The 20,873-nt window shown below is 47.9% G+C and overlaps 1 protein-coding gene across 2 annotated transcripts in view; it reads right to left on the bottom strand.

Annotated features, from left to right (window-relative positions):
* Positions 1-8,368: 8,368 nt before the first annotated feature.
* The window catches only part of INTS1 (integrator complex subunit 1), a 28,404-nt gene continuing 15,899 nt past the window's right edge, over positions 8,369-20,873 (bottom strand). For both annotated transcript variants that reach the window (XM_030285213.4, XM_030285212.4), the window contains exons 30-47: positions 19,819-20,268; positions 19,072-19,231; positions 18,309-18,449; positions 17,760-17,934; positions 17,553-17,676; positions 16,890-17,008; positions 15,823-15,910; positions 14,975-15,201; positions 13,872-13,995; positions 13,260-13,393; positions 12,699-12,891; positions 12,304-12,431; positions 11,726-11,838; positions 11,052-11,165; positions 10,128-10,198; positions 9,532-9,623; positions 9,350-9,459; positions 8,369-8,971 (exon numbers count right to left, since the gene is read on the bottom strand). In XM_030285213.4, coding sequence (XP_030141073.4) covers positions 8,856-8,971; positions 9,350-9,459; positions 9,532-9,623; positions 10,128-10,198; positions 11,052-11,165; positions 11,726-11,838; positions 12,304-12,431; positions 12,699-12,891; positions 13,260-13,393; positions 13,872-13,995; positions 14,975-15,201; positions 15,823-15,910; positions 16,890-17,008; positions 17,553-17,676; positions 17,760-17,934; positions 18,309-18,449; positions 19,072-19,231; positions 19,819-20,268 — 2,679 coding nt within the window. In that variant the 3' untranslated portion in view covers positions 8,369-8,855. The remainder of the gene's footprint in view (positions 8,972-9,349; positions 9,460-9,531; positions 9,624-10,127; positions 10,199-11,051; positions 11,166-11,725; positions 11,839-12,303; positions 12,432-12,698; positions 12,892-13,259; positions 13,394-13,871; positions 13,996-14,974; positions 15,202-15,822; positions 15,911-16,889; positions 17,009-17,552; positions 17,677-17,759; positions 17,935-18,308; positions 18,450-19,071; positions 19,232-19,818; positions 20,269-20,873) is intronic.

Below are 20,873 nucleotides of genomic sequence, written 5' to 3' on the forward strand. Positions count from 1 at the left end.
AACCTGCCCAGAGCTGCCCAGAACCTTCCCGGAGCCTATCCAGAACCTGCCCGAAGCCTGTCCAGAACCTGCCCAGAACTTTCTCAGAGCCTTCCCAGAGCCTGCCCAGAACCGGAGCCCGCCCGGAGCCCGCCCCGAGCCCGCCCGGAGCCCGCCCGGAGCCCGCCCGGAGCCCGCCCCGAGCCCGCCCGGAGCCCGCCCGGAGGTGTCGCCGTGGCGAGGGCAGGAGAGCAGCCGGGCTCAGGGCTCTGTCCCTGCCGGGGCAGCGCAGCAGGCGTCGGCAGTGCCGTGAAACCACGGAATGGCTGAGGCTGGCAGGACCCCGCGGTCCCCGCAGAGAAGCGCGGGCTGGCTCGGTGAGCTGGGCTGGGCTCGCTCCAGCGCTGCGCTGGCCGGCTCGCAACAGCTGCCCCGCAGCACACGCACCCCGTAAAATAACTCAGCAGACCTCATGCAGCTGGCAAAACATGAGAAGAGACAAGGTAACACTTAAACAGCTGCCTATAAATTAGGGGAAAATAATCAATAATACATATAATATATTAACGGCATTTCTGTGACATGATATGGATAATATACATTAATATATAAATACCTCACAAATAATTCAGAGTGTTTCCATTTCATCAACAATCACTGGCCAATGTATTTACTTTATGGTAAGGATTATACATTTCATTATAAATGGCTTGCTGGGCATGTCAGCAACTTTTACATCTCCATTCACTTTATTATTAATGGTTTCCTGAACAGTAATGGCATAATAATGCACACAATGCAGCATGAATATTTGATGTGGCATCTATAGTCTCCCATTTATCATTTATAACAGGCTACAAAAACATTATAAAACATTTATTACAAATTTATAGATCACTTTATACTAAAAAAAAAGTTGTGTTATAAATACATTATTAATCCTTTATGCCATTTATAGGAATCCCTTGTAATAAGGCCTTAGCATATGTTGCTGCACAACCGTAACAAGAGTGGTGTGGTGAGGAGGAAATACGGCACTGTGAGGCTGCTCCCAGGTCCTGGGTGTATTCTGTGATGGAAAGCAGAAACATCTGCCCTCAAAATTAATCAGAATACCAAGGGACCGACCAAAAGAAATGCTAGATTAACTCAAAGTTGGGGTTTTATCCCTCACTTCCCTCAAAAAAGACACTTGCTGGAGCCCTGAAAGATGAGCTGTCCCACATTTCCACAACAATCCTTTGATTAAATTGTGTAATTTACAAAAAGCCTGGCTAACAATGAGCAGCCCTTCCCATCCTCAGGTATCTTAGGGCTTGGTGAGAAATAAAGGGGAAGCGCTGGGTTTAGGAAATGTGTCTGTGGAGTTTCTGTTTAGCAGTGTGCATCCCCCACTGTGCTTCCAATTGACATAGCTCAGCTCTGGGAAAGGAGGAGAAGGAAATGAGGTTTGGAAATGGAGTGGTTGCCAGTTGCCAGTCATACAAACAGTGAAAATCAGCTCCTGAGTGCAGCTTTGACACAGCTGTACTTACCCCTTTCAGATTTAATGGCCCAGATGGGGCATAGCCCAGGGAATGAGACTAAGGGTTTTTTTAAAATATATTTGTTTAACATGACAATCTGTCTTCTAACAAACGCAGCTCAGTGAGTCAATGCAGTCAGTCCCTGGGGCAGGGTGGCAGGGGACACAGACCCAGGGAGTGGAACGCCAGGCTGGGCTCAGAGCAGCTGTGATTTTTGGTGTATCACAGGCCACCACGTTTCACCCGGTCCCTCCCTGCACTGAGCCCTGTTTTTCACCAGGATGGTCAGACCACAAATCCAGGTTTGCAGGCACCAGAAGAAGAAACTATTAGTTGCTGGCTCCAAGCTGTGCATCCCAAGAGAGGATTAGTCTGGAGGTACAGCCCTTGGTACACCAGAAGAATCAGGTCCACATTTTCCACTAAGGTGATTAAAACGACATTGCTGAAGGAGTTTGCTAATACAGTAAGGGTATTACTGCTGGTCCAGTAATGGCTTTCCAAAGCACAGGCAGCAGAGACTTGTGCAACCTCTGGAGGAGAGCTCTGTGGGAGTTTGCAGCTATGATGAGCCTTTAATGCACCAACAGGTAAACTAACACACACTGAGAGAGGAATGTGGCAGGAAGGGAGCAGAGCTGCCTGTTACCCACAGCTGCTGTTCTCTGAGGATGTTCCTCAGGGGATGATACTTACAAACCCTTACTCTGGATTGTACCTCTCCTTTCTACACCTTTTCCTTCGAGGGAGCCTTACAGGTCCTTATCCTGTTTTACAGACCCTGCCCCTGCTCGCTGAGCTTTTCCCAGAGCTGCTGGGTGAGGTTTCCCACCTATGATGCACAGCTGGCTCATGGAGCAAAGTGTGTCCTGCAGCACAGTGCCTGCTCCCCTAGCTCCCTTCCCAAGGTGTGTTTGGAAGCTTGTTGGAGCAGCAATCCACAGACATGGACTGATTTATTCTTCTCTACTTACAGACATTCTTCTTTCTCTTCTTAAATACCAGGCTGCAACAGAGAAATGCTGGTGCTTCCTGACAGTTGCTATGACTATGACTAATGGGGATTACTCCACCATCACCTCTTAAATTTATCCTGGTTCCCATATGCAGCAACCAATGGACTTTACCATTAGTGGAGAAAGAACTTAAATATCTGACTAGGCCACCCTAAAGCCCAAAAAAACCCAACCAACATTTGCCACCTTGAAGACTCGAAGGGAGGAAGGGCTGATTCCTTGTATCAGGAAATGTAGGGCCTCGTGAAGCTGAGAATCAACAAGTGATGCTTTTTTTTTTTTTTTTTTTTTTAATAAGAGAGTGTAACATCATAGAAAAAAACCACATCTTTTAACTATTGTGAGAAATCAGCTGATCAAATTGAGCTACTTCATAATTTTGCTGCAGGCTGTGTGCAGGGCTGTTCACTCCCAACAATAGGAAGTGTGTGTCGTAGCCAAGAGCTCTCATACATCCTCATGCCAATGGCTTGAATTAAATTGAGGGATTTAAAACAAGAAGGAAAAAGCATTTGTCTCATCAGTAGCATGCCTCATCAGCTCTCTCTCCCCAGAAGGCAGCCAGGCTGACTCCACAGAGATGGAAAGGCCCCAAAAAGGGAAAAGAAAGCCCCAACAATTTCACAGCTACTCACGCAGAAATGCTTCCACATGATACCTGCCTCCCCTCAGAGACTGACTATTTTGAACTGTAAAAGTAGCAGAAAAAAGTTATTATAAATTCAAGCCTAAACAAGAATTTCCACTTCTTCCATTCTTCCAAGAAGATGAAAGAGAAACGTGAAGTTACAGGAAAAGGCACTTTGGTAAATCTCTCTGCAACACATCCCCCCAAGAAGCTCATAAATGGTAAACCCATTATCCTAAAATCTCAAAGGACCAAAACCAGTGAGCACCAGAAAAAAAGAGTGTCCTATCACCTAGGTATAATACAGTATCACATCAAAACAGAAAGAAGTCTCTCTCCCTTGTCCCTCCTACCCAGCAGCCAGATGTCCTGCTGGCGCTTCTGTCCCCCAGTGGAGTGAAATGAAGGACAGGCTAGAGGGTGATTTCAGAAAGTTGTTTCCAGGCAGCAAAGATAAGGGATTGCTCACATCTGCATCCTACACACCAGGAGACAGGAAAAATGAAAAGGGCATAAACAGCAGTTTGGTGGGTCACCAGTCCCAGGGAGCTGAAAGGAGCACTCCAACAGGGTTGGGGGCAGTACTTATTTCATAAGGTGATCTCCCCTTGTCTTCCAAGGAGGGGAAACATGATGGTGATCCCCAGTCTTTGCACTGCCACGGCAGAACACTCTTTCTGGTCCTCCAAGAGCTGCAAACATCCCCATTCTTGTCAGAAAGTGAAAGCAAAGGGGTGTTTTGCAGACCAAAACCTGTTTGGATCACACAACTGGGTGAAGTGACCCCAGGTTTATCAAGGCACAACCATGGGAGCAGAACGCACCCTGGAGCAGGAACTGGCTTGGGCATTTTGAAATGCTGTGTCTTATCAGTAAAGCAGAATTTAAAGCCTATAAAACCAATAAAATTTGTTAGTGATTAACAGTGTGAACGTGCTGAAGCAAAAAAGCACTTCATGTTTTCCAGGCCTATTGTAGATATGAGTAAGTGCAGTTTCCTTTTCCAGGTAGTGAGGGTAAGTTGTTTCAAGGAACACAAAAACACTTGCTCATCATTCAGCTTATTTCTGAACCTTGAAATTCAGCTGGAACCTCACCTGGAAAAGAAACCAGCTCTTACCTCAGGTTATGAACTTCATAGCAACAAAATCCTTGAGACAGAGTAACTCTAAAGACCAAAACTTTCCACTTCTGCACTGAATTGACGGAAAAAACACAAACTGCCTTGTTTTCACTCAGACCAAACCTGAAGCACTATGTGCTTTATTAGGGGGAGAATAGGGACTTCACTAGAACATCTATGACAGTAAAAATTGTGACTCTCCAGTCCTGGCCACTCTGTGTCCTCCACAGCCACTGGCACCGTGTCCCTGTGTTGGTGCCTTGGTGGGTGCAGAATCAGGGATGGCCTGGTGTGGGGCACTACAAGCTCTGCAAGAGAACTCATGGTGGATGTGTTTTGGGATGCCCCTAAAGGGCTGAGCACCCTTAGAGGTCTCACTCCTCTCCAAAGATACTCACAATAAAACTATATGCATCACTTTGAATTTTGAATATCATTAGTGGTTTAAAAAAAAAAAGAGAGAGAGAAAGGGAGGTAATTTTATTACTCTTATGGTATGTTTTCCATTATTTGCATAATTGCTTAATGCTAATAAGACAATTAGCAATTCTTACAGCTTAATAATTACCCAGCAATGACTGGGCTACTGTAGCTTAATTAATTTTTTAATTGTTGCTGGGGGTCTTGACAATTTTTGCCTGTATCTTGTGTTAGAGATGGTGTCTCTGCAAACAGGCTGATACCAAAACACCACCAGCAACACAGGACAGGCAGATATGTTGTTATAGAGGTCTTCTAATTTTAAACTGATGGGAAATTTCAAGCTCTATATTCTGCTACTTTAGGGGCACATTATCTAAATGCAGACAGGCAACACAGAGAACAGTCCACCTCAGGCAAATGCTCAAATGCTACCTCTATAGCAGCCAGGCTACTTGGATGGCATGGGGCTGGCTTTGACTGTCCTGAAGTTAACAAAAGTCTTACCATTTTTAGCTTTTAGCAAACAAGTCCTTGAATTAAGTGTGAACAATACTGTCCTGAATCATGGTACGGCCAGAAGGAAGTTGATTGAGGGCAGGCAGGGCCAGGAGTGCATTTGTCACTGATGGAGGTCACAGATGAGGTTGGCTGGAGGAAGTGGATGGCAGGGCCCAGGGATCAGTCCTGGGATAGGCTCCACTCACAGACACAGGTAAAATGAGAGGTTTCCTCTCCTTTTCTATTTTGCACAAGACTTCTTGCCTGCTGCTCCTTGCAAGGTGAGGCTTCTCTTCACCCCTTCTCATTTCTCATGGCTGACACATCAGCCTTTAGCCATGAAATCCCAGTTGGTGGCTGTTAGCTGCACACCTCTCCCCGTGCTTTTGCTGTTGGCACAGCAGGTTGGGCAGATTTTCCTCTGAGCTCGGTGGTGGGACTTGTCCAGCTCCCCAGTGCCAAGCATGTCCCAGAGGCAGCAGCCCCTGAGGCAGGAAACAGGCAGGTACCTCCCTCCTCAGTCATGCCCTGCTCATGACCAAATTTACATGCTGCTCCAGGATACCCCTCACAGTTCCTGGGATGCACAACCTTGCCCAGAGCTGCATCAAAGAGCCACAAACCTCCAGGATATTGGCACATTCCAGCCACACAGGGTGCCAGGTGTGTGGCATGGCCAGCTTAGAGATGCCCACTTGTGCCCAGCCAAGCAGTGGAGGCCCATGCTGTGCATGCTGTACAAGAGCCAGCCTTGCCCTGAGCTGGGTGCAGCCACAGGATGAGAAACAAACCTCTGGCCAGTCTTCCCCATCATGCCTCCCCTACAGCTGGCAAGGGATTCCCAGTGTATCTGAGAAGAGAAAAAGCCTCCCCATGAGCCAGTGTTAAACATTCCCCAGCCCCAGACCAGCTCTGGCAGCCCAGTTCTCTTTAGAAACCTCTTGACTACAGGAGATGATGGTAAAAGGTGTTTAAACAAGCATTTTGCACCAGTTTGGGAAGTGCTGCCTGTAAGGCAGATGGGAGCAGTGACTTGCACTGGGGCCCCATGGGCTTGGCCAGGAAAGACCCTACAAACCTCGTCACCACTCCTCTTCTGATCAAGGCACAAGCTCTGGAAGACACAGAAGATGGCCCCAGCCCCAGGAGGAGCCTGGGATGAGCTGTGAAGGGTGAGCCTGTCAGCTCAGCCAGGCAGAGATGGAAATCACAGAGCACAGATTACAGGCAGGCAAGTGTCAGGGCATCAGTACCACTGTCACCAACATTTGAGAGCTGCCACAGCTGCCTTCCCCAAGAGCAGGGATGGGGCCCTGCCCTGAGCTGTCTCCACCCAGCCAGGCACCCTCTGACAGCCCTGTTTCCAGCACTGATCTGGTTGTGATGATGTGCTTCAAGCCAAGACAACCTGCTGAGCTCCACTGGGTCTAAGCAGAGGATGGCAGCACAGAAAATGCATTGTGGGAACCTTCAACACAGCAAAAAGGAGAGATCAACAAATCACAGAGCATGATTTTTGTACTGGGAGATCTATAGGAAGTCTCAGTTCTGCAGAGTAACTTCCACCCACATCATCTCCATTTGGCTTCATTTCCTGATTTCCCAAAAGGAGATTGCTGCTGCTGTTAATGAGATGCTCCTTCCACCTTCCCAGACACATCTCTTTCCACAGAGCTCTGCAAAGCCTGTCTGCTCTGGACTGAGGGGGTCATGAAATAGTTCTGCCAACATCCAAGCGTGCCCTGCTCCTGCATCCTGGAGCAGGTCTGCTCACCACAGGCATTGCAAAACAGACAAAGGACAATTTGGGACCAACCACATTGTTTGGTTTTGCCTGTAAATGTTTCTAGTTGCAGTTCCAGAGTGGAATTTCTGGAAATCCCCAGCTGTAGAGATCTTTACCAAAGCACCACTATCGTGTTTGAGTCACTGTCTTTGCACAATCACACTCTTGAGACATCTTCCTTGCTCCTTGACTCAAAGTCCTTATAAGCCCTTTTCCAGGAAGTCCCACAGGTTCCCAGCTGCTCTAGGCCCACAGCAGCACCGAGAACTACCTCCCTGCTCTGACAAACGGAGCAGTGCCTTAATGATGTGTGAGAAGGGACTGAGGTAAGGGTTCCCAGTGAGAGTACTGGCTCCCCTTGGACAGGCTTTAATCCTGCTGTCACTGAGCCCCTCAGGAAACCCATTCCAATGACTTGATCTCCTTCAGCTGCTCCTCCACATAATTTATATGGAGCTAATTGCCACAGTAGTGGCTCCGGATGCAAAGCAGATGCTGCTGAGGAGAAGAGCATGTTACATCCATAACTGATAGCTCTAATCTCTATTTAAAGACAAGGCTACTTAGAGCTGATGGGAGGTTCAGTTCTCCCCCTTTTCTTCTCCACTTCTTTGCAAAGCCAGCTAGACATTCATTCATATTTTGACACACTAACTAAAGTGCTCAGCTGTGGTATTCCTCATGTGCAAGAACAGCCAGTATTACCCCACCCAGGCACCTATGAGCTCACAACTATCCCCACCACCAGCAAGGAGATATAGATACAATTCCTCCAGGATGTTTGTCATTGCTATACTACAGTGTTTCTCTACTAACAAGTGGAACACTAGAGGAATAGAGACAAATTACATGAGAACAAACTGGTGATTAGAATTAAGTGAGACTGGAGAAAAAGCATGTGGAGCAGTGGAAAGGAATATTTCCTATCCTCAAATGACAGCTGGCAAATAAACCCTCACCCCTCACCCCTATCAGCAGGCAAGGACCAGTGAGAGGTGGTCAGAAGAGTCACAGGCAGGCACTGGCAGATCCCAAAGATGAAACAAAGCTGCTTCTTCAGACTCCACTGTGACAGTGGCCAGCTGCTGGGATGTTTGCAGATGTACCAAGAAGTTTGTTTTATTCGTTTTTAAACAAAAGTTTTCCAAGGAACCTCTTAGAAGTTGTCCTGTCAGCAGTTGGTACTGACCCAACTCATCCATGGTACCCCACTGATCCTTCCAAATATGCTCCATTTCTTACACATCCTGCAAAAGGCCTAGACAGCTCTGTGAGCACTGGGCCATGGAAACAGGTCTTCCAGAGATGTTTTGTCCAGAGTAACAAGAGACTGAAGAACAGGGTGAGAGGGATGTCAAGCTATACCCAAGGGAGCAGAGAAAGGCACAATGGAAACAAAGAGAATTTTAATTATAAAATAAAAAAAAAATCCACCCCCAGAAACCAAAGTGGTCTCTCCCCCTGCACAAATCTGCATGTTCTCTCCAACACAGAGAGTGCAGACATTTCTAATGTAAGGGCCAACACTCACTCCCTTCTGCTCTCCCAGCAGCTCTGCCTTCTTGGAGACACAAAAAACCCCAAACAAACCGACAGCCACTGTCCCAAGACCCCATGAAGGAAGTGGTCCCTGTTTGGCACAATGTTTAGGAGATTTTTCTCCCACAATAATGGCATCTTAGCCAGCCAGATTGATCCTTGCCCTTTTCTGATCTTCAGTCAGCACCTTCTTCTTTTCCAGCCCAGTCTGGCCTACATCACCTCTGATCCTCCAGCACATGGGTTACAATACACCGTTCTTCTTACAGGGTTGTAATGCAGCTGATGAATCCATTAAATTAATTCCTCTGGAAGTGGAACTCCCAGAACCACATGTTCATATCATGGCCTCCATGTGCAGAATCTTCAAGGCCTCTGAGATTTGGGAGCTGGTGTCGATCTGGCCGTACATGCCCACCAGGAAGGCCCTGTGCAGCAGCACTGCTGCGTGCTCTGGGAAAGGAAAAGGGAAAGGCAGAGTGAGGACTGGCCCCAGGGCCCCATGGGCAAGAGCAATCCACCAACAATCACTGGGTGAGCATGTGCAGCCCGTCCATAAGAACTTGGCACAATCCCCCCTCTAACAGCTCTGTGGGTTTGTGATCGTGTGAGAGGTCACACACAACTCAGAGAAAACCACAAGGGAGCAAATCTATTTCAAGGAAGCCCCCCTTGTCTCTATGACAAATCCCCCTTGTGAAGCTCAGCCCAAAGCTACTGTTGATATTGACAGCCTGGTCTAAGCAACAGCGATCCATGGCCACTTCCCAGGGGAGCACAGGACCCCAGTTTTGACCAACCACGCCCCAAAGGTGGCTGATCTCCACGTACCCTGGCAAAGGAGGGTGTATTCAGGCAGGTTCCTCAGAGCTGTCTGCACCACCTCGAAGTCTCGGCTGCCGAGGCAGTACATGTAGGTGGGCAGGAAATCTGCAGCAATGCTGGGAGTGAAACATGACAGGGTCAGTACAGCCCAGATCAGCCAGCACAGCCTCAGTTCCAGTGGTGCTCACCTGGGGTTGTTCTGGATGGAGCGCAAAGCCAGGCTGAAGGCCAGGTTTCGGCAGGAATCCTCTGATGAACTCATCAGCTTCTGCAGGTTTGTCTGAAAGATGGACAAATGTGGATCACAGGGCCATTCAGGGAGCACAAACCACTCAGATTGGAATTACTCCCCCTCCACACCAAGCCAGCCAAACACAAATCCAGCAGGTACTGGCTGACCCCAGAAATCCCTTTTTATAAGACAGATTATCCTGGTTTTGAATACTTTAAAGTACTCTTCTGTAATCTTATTTCATGTGGGACAGCTGAGTTTTCCCTAGTTTCCAGTTTATTCAACAGAGCTGTTCTGTTCTCTCCTTGCCCTGGGAAGAGGACAGAGGTTTAATTCTTCCTCTGACATACAGTATATGATAGCTGAGGCAGTATGCAATGGAGGGAAATACCGTCTGCCCTCAGCAGGGCTAACTGAGGACACTTTTCTCCTAAGGTGCTGCAACAACCACCCAAAACGGAGAGGAATGGTAGTGCTTAAGCTGGCTGTGCAACAGACTCTGGTGAAAAGAATCTCTTCCTTCCAGTGGCAGTCTGAGACACCAATACTCACAGCAAAAAAGGCAAGAATTTCTGGCCTCCGTCTGGACATCTCATCGATGTCTGTCAGCACCTCCAGGATGTCTGGGAGAAGACACAGGTTGAAAAGGTGACTGAAATCCACTGATCCAACAAAGAATCTTTTCTTTTTCCCCACAAAACAGATCACCCAAGCCATCAAGTTTTCCCACTTGCACACAGAGGTAGGTAGCATAATAAAGGTAGTTCTTCAGAAAGGAGGAGACCAGGGATGTGCCAGATCAACACATCCCAAGCTGCCCAAGCAGGGGAAGGAGTGCAATGGGGTGAGAGGTTTCAGTTTCCGAACACCTTCTGTTTCTAAAGACCTTCAGAGTGTTTCTTTAAAAGACAGGCTACAGGCAGGACTTTTTTGTCCTATTCTACCTTGGAAGAAAAATTGTCACAACCTAAGTTTGAACAAAGGACACCTGTAATTTCAGAAGACCTTTGGAGATAATTGTTCCCATATGCCAGATTAACATGGTTTTCTTCCATGAAGGCCATTTGGGGATTTCTAGCAAATCCTGCTTCTCATCACTTTGGTATTTCATTCCTATCAGCACTTCAGAGCTGCAGCACTCCTTGAATTACTCATACTATCTCCCAAAATGCTTAAAGATCCTTGAAGAGACTCAAAGGGGCCATCAAATGGCCCAGAAGGGCCAATCTCAAATGGCCTAGAAGGGCCACTGAAGTACTGCTGAGCTAAGTGATAACAGAATCACAGGAAGCCTCTGTCATAGAATCACAGGAGGCCATGGACAAGTTAATCCAGAAATGGAACAACATCCTAACTGCTGGAGATTTCCAAACACAAGACTGGAAGAGGAAACCAGGCTGCTGCTGACAGATAAGTAAAAAGGTTGACAGATATCTGCGTTTGCCCTGTGTCTTTGCACAGCAGGTCCTCACTCACCCTCCACTGTCTGGCCTCTGGAGAGCCTCTTCATGTACGGGGCCATTTCAGCCGGCGTGAGGGGAGTGAAGAGGGACACGCTGACCAGGGGGAGAGAGCCAGCAGCTGCTTCATCTGGGGGGAGAGAGAGAAAGCAGGGCACTCCTCACAGCCTGAGGACTGGCCAGTACTCCCTACCAGTGCAGTGGTGTATCATGAGCCACCAGCAATGCTGAGATACAATTCCTGTCTCTCACACTGTCTCTAATCTCACTGCACCTCCTGTAACCCCCTCAGCTGACACTGAGGAGGAAGCTTTGCAAGCTCTTTTAATACTGAATAATCTTCCCATGCAAGCTGTGCAAGGTGTAAACAGTGGAAGAATGGATGTACCCTTAGAGTCCCCCTAGCAGGTCAGTCCTTAAGTGTGGATTAAAAGGGCAACGTCCACGACCAGGAAACTCGCCCTTGTTAAGAGCTGTTCTGCTCCAGTAGTGATACCACTGGCAGGAAAACAAATTAACCCATCCCAAATACTGGTTCCCAGCTGCTGAGCATACAAGGGCCATTCTCCACTCCAAACACATGGAGCTGTTACAAGAACAAGTACAGTATACACCCCACAAAAACACCAATACTACAAAACAGACTGCAGGTTTATCAGCTGGAATAACTCTTCTTCCACCCAGACTCACCATCTTTCTCTTCATCAGAGCCCCTGTCCAAGATGCCACTCTTACTAGGCAGACTCAGCCCAGCCAGAAGGGACTTCAGCATTGCTAGGTCACTGTTGTCTGATGACAGGTCACTGGGAAAAAGAGGTGGTGTGTTTGGCTTTCAGTAGCAATAAGGGCATGAGCACAGATATGTACACTGAAACAAAGAGCTTCTCAGAAGCAGAAACAAGATTTTTCCTTTCTTCATAACTGGCACTCAAATGCATTTTCCCCACTTATCTGTAGGTGGGAGCCTGCAAACGCTGCTCTGGGGAAAGACTCTCCAGCTGCCTCTCTGGAAAGGTTGCAGGGCACTATAATGCCTCAATATAACATTTAGGCCATTATATGAGTTAAAGTCATTATGTGACTTCCTTGGGCACAGTTTTCACCTATAAAGAAGAGATATGCTGCTCATTTCAGTGGAGACTTAAGGGAGCCAAGGGTAAAAAAGTGCCATATTAGCAGCTACTCTGTCACATCCTCTCGCTGTCTTCTGTCTGATTAGCTCCTGGCAATCTGACTGAGCATGGGCTAACAGGCATAAGGAAGCTTACTGGAGTGGATCCGAGTGCTTCTGCAAGAAGGAGACAGCTGCCTGGGCATTGCACGTGATGTACTTGTGGATAAACTGGACAAACTTGCTGATGAAGGCAGCCAGGTGCCGTGAAGATTTTCTGTAGTTCTGGGAAAGGATCAAGAAGGTGAGAATTAACCAAAAAAGAGCAGCAAAGCACTGCCCCATCCTGCACCTCTGGGTACCAGGGAGAAGCTTCTTGATCTCCCGCCTCCTCTTCAAGCTCTCCAAGGTACTTAATGAACTTTTTTGTTCTTAGGCATTTAGGAAGGCTTTCCCTTCAAATGAGAAGCACCAAGGCTGGCCCTGTGTTGCACGAGCTTCCCCATCTAGTGGCCAGCAGCCTGCACACGGAGGGAAGCAGGATTTTCCTACCAGCAGCAGCCGGATGAAGGAGAGGAGACAGTCCCAGAGTGCCGCCTGGTGCTCGTTCTGGAAGACCTGCGGCTGGAGCAGCTCCAGGATCCCCAGGACATGGATGAAGAAGGTCAAGTGGTTCTGCTGCCTGAATTCCTGGAAATTGAGGTGAACGCGGCCGTGCAGCAGTGCTGCAATCATTGGTAAGTGCCTGAAACACCAAACAAGAAAATCTAGGCCTAGATCTTTCAAAGTTACATGTTACCTCAGTTCCTGGAAGGCAAAAACCCTTATCCTCTCTCAGAGTTCTTGTCTTGATCCCTGTATGGATAGACACAGCATGCCCCATTTCCCACTCATACTCTGTTCCCCAGTCTCCAATTCCAAGATTATTTCCTGACGGACACAAGGTGTTGCCTCACTGTAAAAGATGTAACTTTGCTGCCTTTTCTCCTGACTTCTGTACGTGAAGGTGAATTCTGTCAGCATCACTGTGATTGCTGCAAGTTTGTTCCCTTTCTAGGACAAGGGTGGATGCTTTTCAATAAGCCCCAGCCACACACAGGGAGAGAGAGGTACCTAAGGAGGAGGATGGGATGAGCCACAGCCAACTTCCTGCAGGCCATATTGGCATCCCACACGCGGCTTTCCGATGACTTGGAGTCACTGGTGTCTGCGAGGAGGTTAATGAATCTGTGAACCAGGGCATCAAGCTGGAAGAAAAATAATGAGCAAACTGTTAAGAAGTTTAATGTACAAACCAGCCCCTGGCTCTCCAGCAGTGTTTCCCAATTCCTTTCCAGCTACACAGGGGGGTTAACAGAAATTATTTTCAGGTAGAATCTGTGAGCAGATGCAGTGTTCCAGCTGGCATGGGATCTGAAGTCCACAGTCCCTACAGACATCAAAGCAGGATCAGATGCCTGCACACTTGTGCCTTACAGAAGCCTTTGGCACACAGAAGCTTGTGGAGCTTATATTATTTGATAGAAGGACACTGCAAAATAAACTACACCAGAACTCTCTGCTCTGGAGAGTGCAGGTAGGGATGGGGTATCAGAAGGGCAAAATAAAGATACCAAAGTCACCCAGGAAGCTTTTGCCAGTCCTCACCTTCTAAACTGGGCATCAAGGTAGCATCCATTCTGCATATACAACTGGAAAGGGGTATTCCTATGTCTCTAACTTTACCTTGCAAGTGCTGCTGTCTCTGGCTCCTTCACTGGTAAGAAGCATCTCAGGCATAGGCACAAGGAGCTCAGGTAGTTGCAGGTATATCTGCAGCAGAAGGTCCTGGCAGCATTTCCCCACAGAGCTAAAGGAAAAAGGGAGAGGTCAGCCACTGGATACTACATTAGTTCAACCAGCAAACATCCAAGAACCATCAGATTAGTAACACCATTCCTGCATGTGGCAAACAGAGCATGTGAAAACACAGACATGACTAATCACAACCAGTGTTTTTAAAGACTTCACTTCTTTTGAACAGCTCAAATCATTCATTTTCTACAGAGATCCATCCACAGTCTGTGGGGATCCATCATGAGGCCATCTGGAGTTAGCAAAGTGCAGTTCAAAGAACACAGGACAAGAAAGCTCTGCTTACATCTCCAGTGCAGAGTGGTACTCACAGTCAGCCCCATCCTGATTGGAAAAGAAGTCAGAACCACAACTATTCAGACTAACCAGCATGTTCTCTACACACCTGAAACCCCTGGAGATCCCTGACATTGTCTGTACTGGGAGGCAGTAGAAAGCAACAGTTACTTAGAATCTTTCCTAATATCACCATAAGTAAGGCTGGAATTAGGTCAGTTCCTTTCACTGCCACAAAAACATCATCTTCCTGTTCTTTCCACAGTCTTAAAATAGCTGTTAGGAAACAATTTGGTCTCCATTCAGCTTTGAAAGCAAGTCAGAAGCAGGATGTATTACAAGCAGTGACTCAAGGGATGAGTAGACAAGAAATCCCACGTTAGGAACTAGTAATTAAAAATAACCACTGCCTTCAAGAACAAAAGAAAAAACCCAAGCATGTCAAGAATTTCATTCTGAAGTCCTAAAAGCAAGAAGGTCCTTAAATTTCACTTTTGAAGTCAGCTTCCTGGGCTGAGTACCACTTAAAACCTCTTATTATTTCCCCAAGCATCGGGGAGGATAGTGTGCATTTTCATACAGGCTCTGGAACACGATATTCTTAAATGAAGACATACTGGCAAGTCTCATCATTATCTGCCTGCCTGTGCCCAAGAACTACAACTCCAGCAGACAATGCTCCTCATTTGCACCCTCACCTGCTTCCCCACTGCTGGATGCAGCTGGTCAAATATTCTGTTACTTTTTTGACATTCTCAAGGTCTCCATGAGAACAACTGAGCAGCAGCGGCAGTCGGGACTGGATGAGCGTGCAGGAGGCCTCGTCAGCGTTCTGGTATCTGGTCTCTGCCTCAGCCAGGATCAGCTCCACCATGCTGATCAGTTCTGATGCCCTCAGGTGGAGCACGAATTCCTCACGGCGCTTCTGTAATGCAAGAGGACACCCCAAATTATTCCACACTAAATCTCAAGATCCTTAGCTCCTTCTAGTCACACCTTCCCTGACTGGAATCTTGGAACCTTCCCTGGAATCTTCCCTGACTACATCAAGGAACCAGACTTAAGAACAGTCCCACATCTAAAGCTCTGAAAGCATCACAGCCCCAAATAAAATCTCTTTACCCCTCCTCTACTTCTTCATTCACTTCCATCTCAACAAGTGTGATGGGTCAGAAAGCATAATTCAGTCACCAAACCAAAGAAGAGACACAGCTTCCTTTTCTTTGTAAAATGGCAATTATCCCATGCTGAGTTTTAGCTTGCTTGCCACTCTCTTGTGCCTTTACCAGATATTGTGGCAACTGCTGCAGGGGAAATGCCAAGTGGGCAAACTTTATGTGTTCCTATCAGCTTTTTGGACTCTAAATTGCCACTGTAATATGTAACAGCAGAGCAGCTAAGCAATCAGCTGAGGTACAGGCAGCAAACTTGGCACACTGCACCTGAATCACTCCAGCCACTTCTTGGCCATGTAAAAATCAGGCACTGTGAAAACATTGCCCCTCACACCATCCAGATAGGAATCTTGGAAGAACTGAACCAATACCTGAGGAGTTCTCTGGTCCCTTCCCTGCCAGATCCGAGGAATGTGAATACAGGCCCACAAGAAATCCAAGGATGCAGTTGGATCAAACCTGCCAGAAGACAAAAGAAGACAGATTTGCAATCAGAGTCAACACAACCCTCGGGCAGCACAAGAACACATGGAAGCATCACTAAACATGATGAGTGCTGTGGAGAAAGAAACATCTGCAAATGTAAAAATAGGACCTATTAAGTCTCAAGAAGGGGGTTGGTTCTGTTCCCAGATTATGACTAAATAGTTGTTGCAATAAGCACAGCACAGCGTACAGAACAGAACAAATGGCATTCAGAAAGTGTGGGGGCTACATGGAGCCTTACACCAAGGTCAGGAGTTGGTCATCAACACAAACAGTTACAATCAGACCAATGACCTTACTGTCCCTATCACAGCAGTTACCTTGAACTGAGAAAGTAATTTAATTTTGAGCAAGAAATTAAGAATACAATAATAATCTGAAATACTACCAGTTTTAGAAGTATTGCTGTTATTAGGTTTTAGCATTTCCTGGTCCATAACTGTAACAATACTACTACACTGGAACTTCAGCATTTGAAAGCTGTGCATAGAAGCTCAGAGCTAGGGCTGCTGCAGAGATCAAAACTGGAATGCTGATGTAATGAAAGGGCTAGAGAAAGACTGGAAATAGAGTTTAGCACAACCAAAAGATCCATCAGAGCCTGCTCAAGTACAGAGAGAGCCCTCAGTTTGCTATCCAAGCCATCCTGCAAACCCTGTGTTCATAAAGACTACCAACAAGGGCAATGCAAGATGGATTACCCACAATTAGCACTTCCTGTTTAGAACACAGCCAAATCTTTATGTGCTGCTTCCATCAAACAGTAGGTAATATTTATATCCAGGTACACAAATCAGCAGGACTGAAATCTGCATCCTTCTCACAAAGTCTGTTTTTGGCTGACTTACATCTCCTGGCAGACACATCATGAACATGGCAGGTTTTGTTCTCATTCAGACAGACAGAGCTGCCCAACACAATCCCTTGGCTAGGCCTGACAAACAAGACTCACCTTTGCTCCCTGTTCCTGCCAAGCAGAAGCCTGATGCACTGGTGCAGTGTGCTCCAGCTGGACTGGTGAGTCAGAAGAGCCAAGAGGTATGGGCGGAAGGAGGGCACCTGGGACCCTGCCTGGAAGCACCAAAAGAGGAAGAGATGTAATGAACAGGTTCTGGTAGCAAGGTGGCTGTAGGAGATGCCATATTGTGTATTACAGAGGGATGATGACCCAGGAAAACAGACAGCACAAGGATTTGGACAGCACTTTCTCAGAGAACATGGCATCAGATATGAAATTCGGTTTCAGCTTTAACTTTGGTTAAGCACTTTGGGCTTTGGCATGGCACTTTGGGCAAGCTATTCATCTGTCTGCAAAAATACCAACAAAAACACAGCTGGCTGGGTTGTTATGGGACCGTGCTGTGTTTGTAAAGCACTTTGAAGTCCTTAAAAGAACATAGATGAGGAAATATAAAAATAAGAGGAAACATAAGCCCTGCACTGAGAAATGTGAGCCTTGCACAGAACTGTCCTCCTAGTCAGCCTGTACTGCTTAGGAACTCATACAGTAACCTGTGGCAGAACATAAAACTAACCCTTGCCACACTTCCAGGTGCAGGTCAGTACCCCAGAAAGTCCTTTCATCACAGCAGTCCCTCTGCCCAACAACTCTTACTTTGTTCCAGGAGAACAGTAGCTTCTGCTGTAGATCAGGACAGCTGCTGATCACCTCTGGGTCCAACATCTCCAGCCAGTCATTGAGAAGACCAGAGGCAGGCCCTGGCCAAGCCGAGTCAGCACTGTGGACCAAAAAAGGCCAGTGTCACTGGTGATACCATGCGCCCAGACCTACCTGTGAACTCCCATCATTGCCTTGGCTCACCTGCAACTCTCCACCTCCTTCTTTACTGGTGTTTCTTCTTTGTCCTGGAGCAACAAGGAGCACACCACAGCAATTGGTTTCATGGCAGGACACCTGGTGTCAACAGTAGCTGAGAAGAGGACAGTCAGCAGCTCCTCCAGGTATGGAGAGTGGGTTTCAATCAGACCTTGAAGGACTAGCAGAGGGAGAAAGATGCCACTCATTAACTTCAGTATGTGGTAAAAGGTATGGAACCTTGCAAGTATTATTCCTGATAGCCAGGCTCAGTGAGGAAGACAGAAACCATTTATCTGGGATAATAGGCTTCCATTTATTTTTGTTAGTGGAAACCAACAGTTTGCTCAGAGACTTAATCTGAGCCCTAGATCACAGTTTATAAACCCACATACAGTGGGGGAAAGGAAGTGATACAGGATAGGGCCAAGTTTGCATCAGTTCACATTTTCTGATCCAGGGAGAAGGCAGATTCCCACAGCCTGCACACTAGGCACTGCCCTGCTGGGATGGAAGTTCAAGCTGCTTCTACAAAGGACAGCAGGACATTCATACCTTTGCTGATGAGCTCTGGCTCCACATTACATTTCTCTCCTGATTTCAGGGTTGCAATGATGGCACAGACTGTGGAGCTGATCAAGTCCGGGTCACGACGGAAAGAAAGAGCTTCTGTGAGGTGCAAGAAGCCACCTCGCACTGTAACAAAATCACAGCACTGGCATCACAGGGACAAGCCAGCCCCCACATCAGACTTCCCTCCTACAGATTCCCCATGTAGCTCCAGGGCACAACTATTCAAACATACAAATATACATTGTGGACTGCCATTTATAGTCACCACAACCCTTGACAGCTCTCCTGTGTGTTACAGGGACATGTGGCTAAGAAAAAGCTCTATGACCACAAACCCATTTCCATGCCCAAGCTCTTGGTTAGACTCCTGCTCCCAAGGGATGGCAGATGATAAACAACTCTACAAGTCATCATGTGACCTTGTTCCAGAGGCATTCCTGCATGCTCATCTACCAAAACTACAACTCATGCAGAATTCCTGGCCTGAGAAATTTTAAGTTTTCCCTGAGAGATCTGCTGTGCTTAGTGAGATGCTACCAGGTGCCTACTGCAAGCCCCCAGAGCTAAGGCACTTGTTCACAGCCTCAAAGAGTTTCTGCAGCACAATGTGCTACGTTTGTAACTCCTTATGACACCTGTGTAAAAGGCTGCCCATGACACTTCCTGCTCCAGGTGCAGTTCTGTTTGTCTCTTGCTTGTCCCACTTTGTCCCCTCTGAGTTACATAAGCTGCCCAGTGCCAGTACCATCACTGATCCTGTGCCTTGAGGAGTATTGCACAGCAAAGGCCTTCAGCTGAGCTCGCAGGGGACCATCTTCCACCGCGGGGTTCTCCAACCACTGCAGCATCTGCATGAGCACTTTGAAGAAGAGCGAGGAGAAGGCAGTGTCCTGTGGCATGCAGCGCTGGGAAGAAATTCTTTACAGTGAGGGTGGTGAGGCACTGGCAGAGGTTCCCCAGAGGTTCTGGACACCCCATCCCTGGAAGTGTTCAAAGCCAGGTAGGATGGACTTGGAGCAACCTGGTCTAGTGAAAGGTGCCCCTGGCCATGGCAGGGGAATTGGAACTAGGTGATCTTTAGGGTCCCTTCCAACCCAAACCATTTTATGATTCTATAAACTAGACTTCAGCTCTCAAACTGTCTGCAAATGCCCTGATTTGCAAGACATGTCAAATGCTGCAGAACAGCACAAACTACAGATCCCAACACCAGCAGAGACCTACAGCTGTAAATCCAAAAAATGGTTACCAGGCTGGGTAAGGTACACTAACTCTGCAGGTAATCTCAGCAGTGCCAGGCTAATGCGACCAGCCTGCATCCAGATGCCCACGGCCAGGCAACCTGAGCTGAGCATTACAAAGTGTGCACACAGCAGAGCAGATGCCCTGCAGATTTCCTGTTCCTCCCTCACCCCTCTGTATGAAATGCTCCCAAAGAGATTTCCCATTTCTCCCTCACCCCTCTGTATGAAATGCTCCCAAAGGCACTCACGTGGTACTGGTAGAGCTGGCGCATGAGCGGGCAGGAGATGAAGTGGTGGCGGTGCATGGCCATGACCAGGGCTCCGCCGTGTGCGGAGTTGAGCAGCGCAGCCACGGCCTGCAGCAGCTGTGCTGTCACCCCACTGGCTGTCACCCCGCTGGCTGTCACCCCGCTGGCTGTCACCCCGCTGGCCGTGCCCCCGCTGGCCGTCACCCCGCTGGCTGTCACCCCGCTGGCCGTGCCCCCGCTGGCTGTCACCCCACTGGCCGTCACCCCGCTGGCTGTCACCCCGCTGGCCGTCACCCCGCTGGCTGTCACCCCGCTGGCCGTCACCCCGCTCTCTGGCTTGGCCCCTTGGCGGATCTGGGCCAGCTCCTGCCCCAGCGACTGCTGCAGTGCCAGGGCCAGTGGCCGCAGGCTGGAGTTCTGCCACCGCTGGTCCGGGGTCAGTGGGAAAAGCTGGGGAATACAACAGGGAGTACATTTATGACACACAGTGAAAGGATTGCTGTACCATGAACACCCCGAGCAGAGAAGCAATTTACCTTGTACAGTTATACTGACTGTAGGCCTACAGGAACCTTATGATACAGCTTTTTCTGTATTCTAGTGCCTGGCACATGAACATAAGCAGCATCTCTGCAACCCCAACACGACTATCAATACTGACACTGCAGGGGAATCCTGCTACCCAAACACCAACAACTGACTTGGCCAATTAATTCCCTGTAGGCTCCTTCTGGAGTCAGTGGAGGGAGGGAAGCTCTGTAAGCAGACAAGCCAGAGTACAAAGCTGTTTGCACACAGCTTTGCTGCCAGGGCCCTGTGAGCATTTCACAAATCCTGCATGCACTGCTGAGAGGAAAGGCGCTATGCACAGAACAAACAAGGTGCAGAGACAGCAACATGTTAGTAGGTACTGACAGTACCAGGCATGATCAAAAGCCACATCACGTTCCAACTACAAGAGAAAATTCCTGCCAGTATCAACTCCACCAGGCTGTAATGGCACAGCCTCATTGCATCAGGGCTTCCATACTTATTGCCTGCAAACACTGCAGGAT

The sequence above is a fragment of the Taeniopygia guttata genome, chromosome 14, assembly GCF_048771995.1.
Source record: "Taeniopygia guttata chromosome 14, bTaeGut7.mat, whole genome shotgun sequence".
In the NCBI taxonomy this organism is placed as follows: domain Eukaryota; kingdom Metazoa; phylum Chordata; class Aves; order Passeriformes; family Estrildidae; genus Taeniopygia; species Taeniopygia guttata.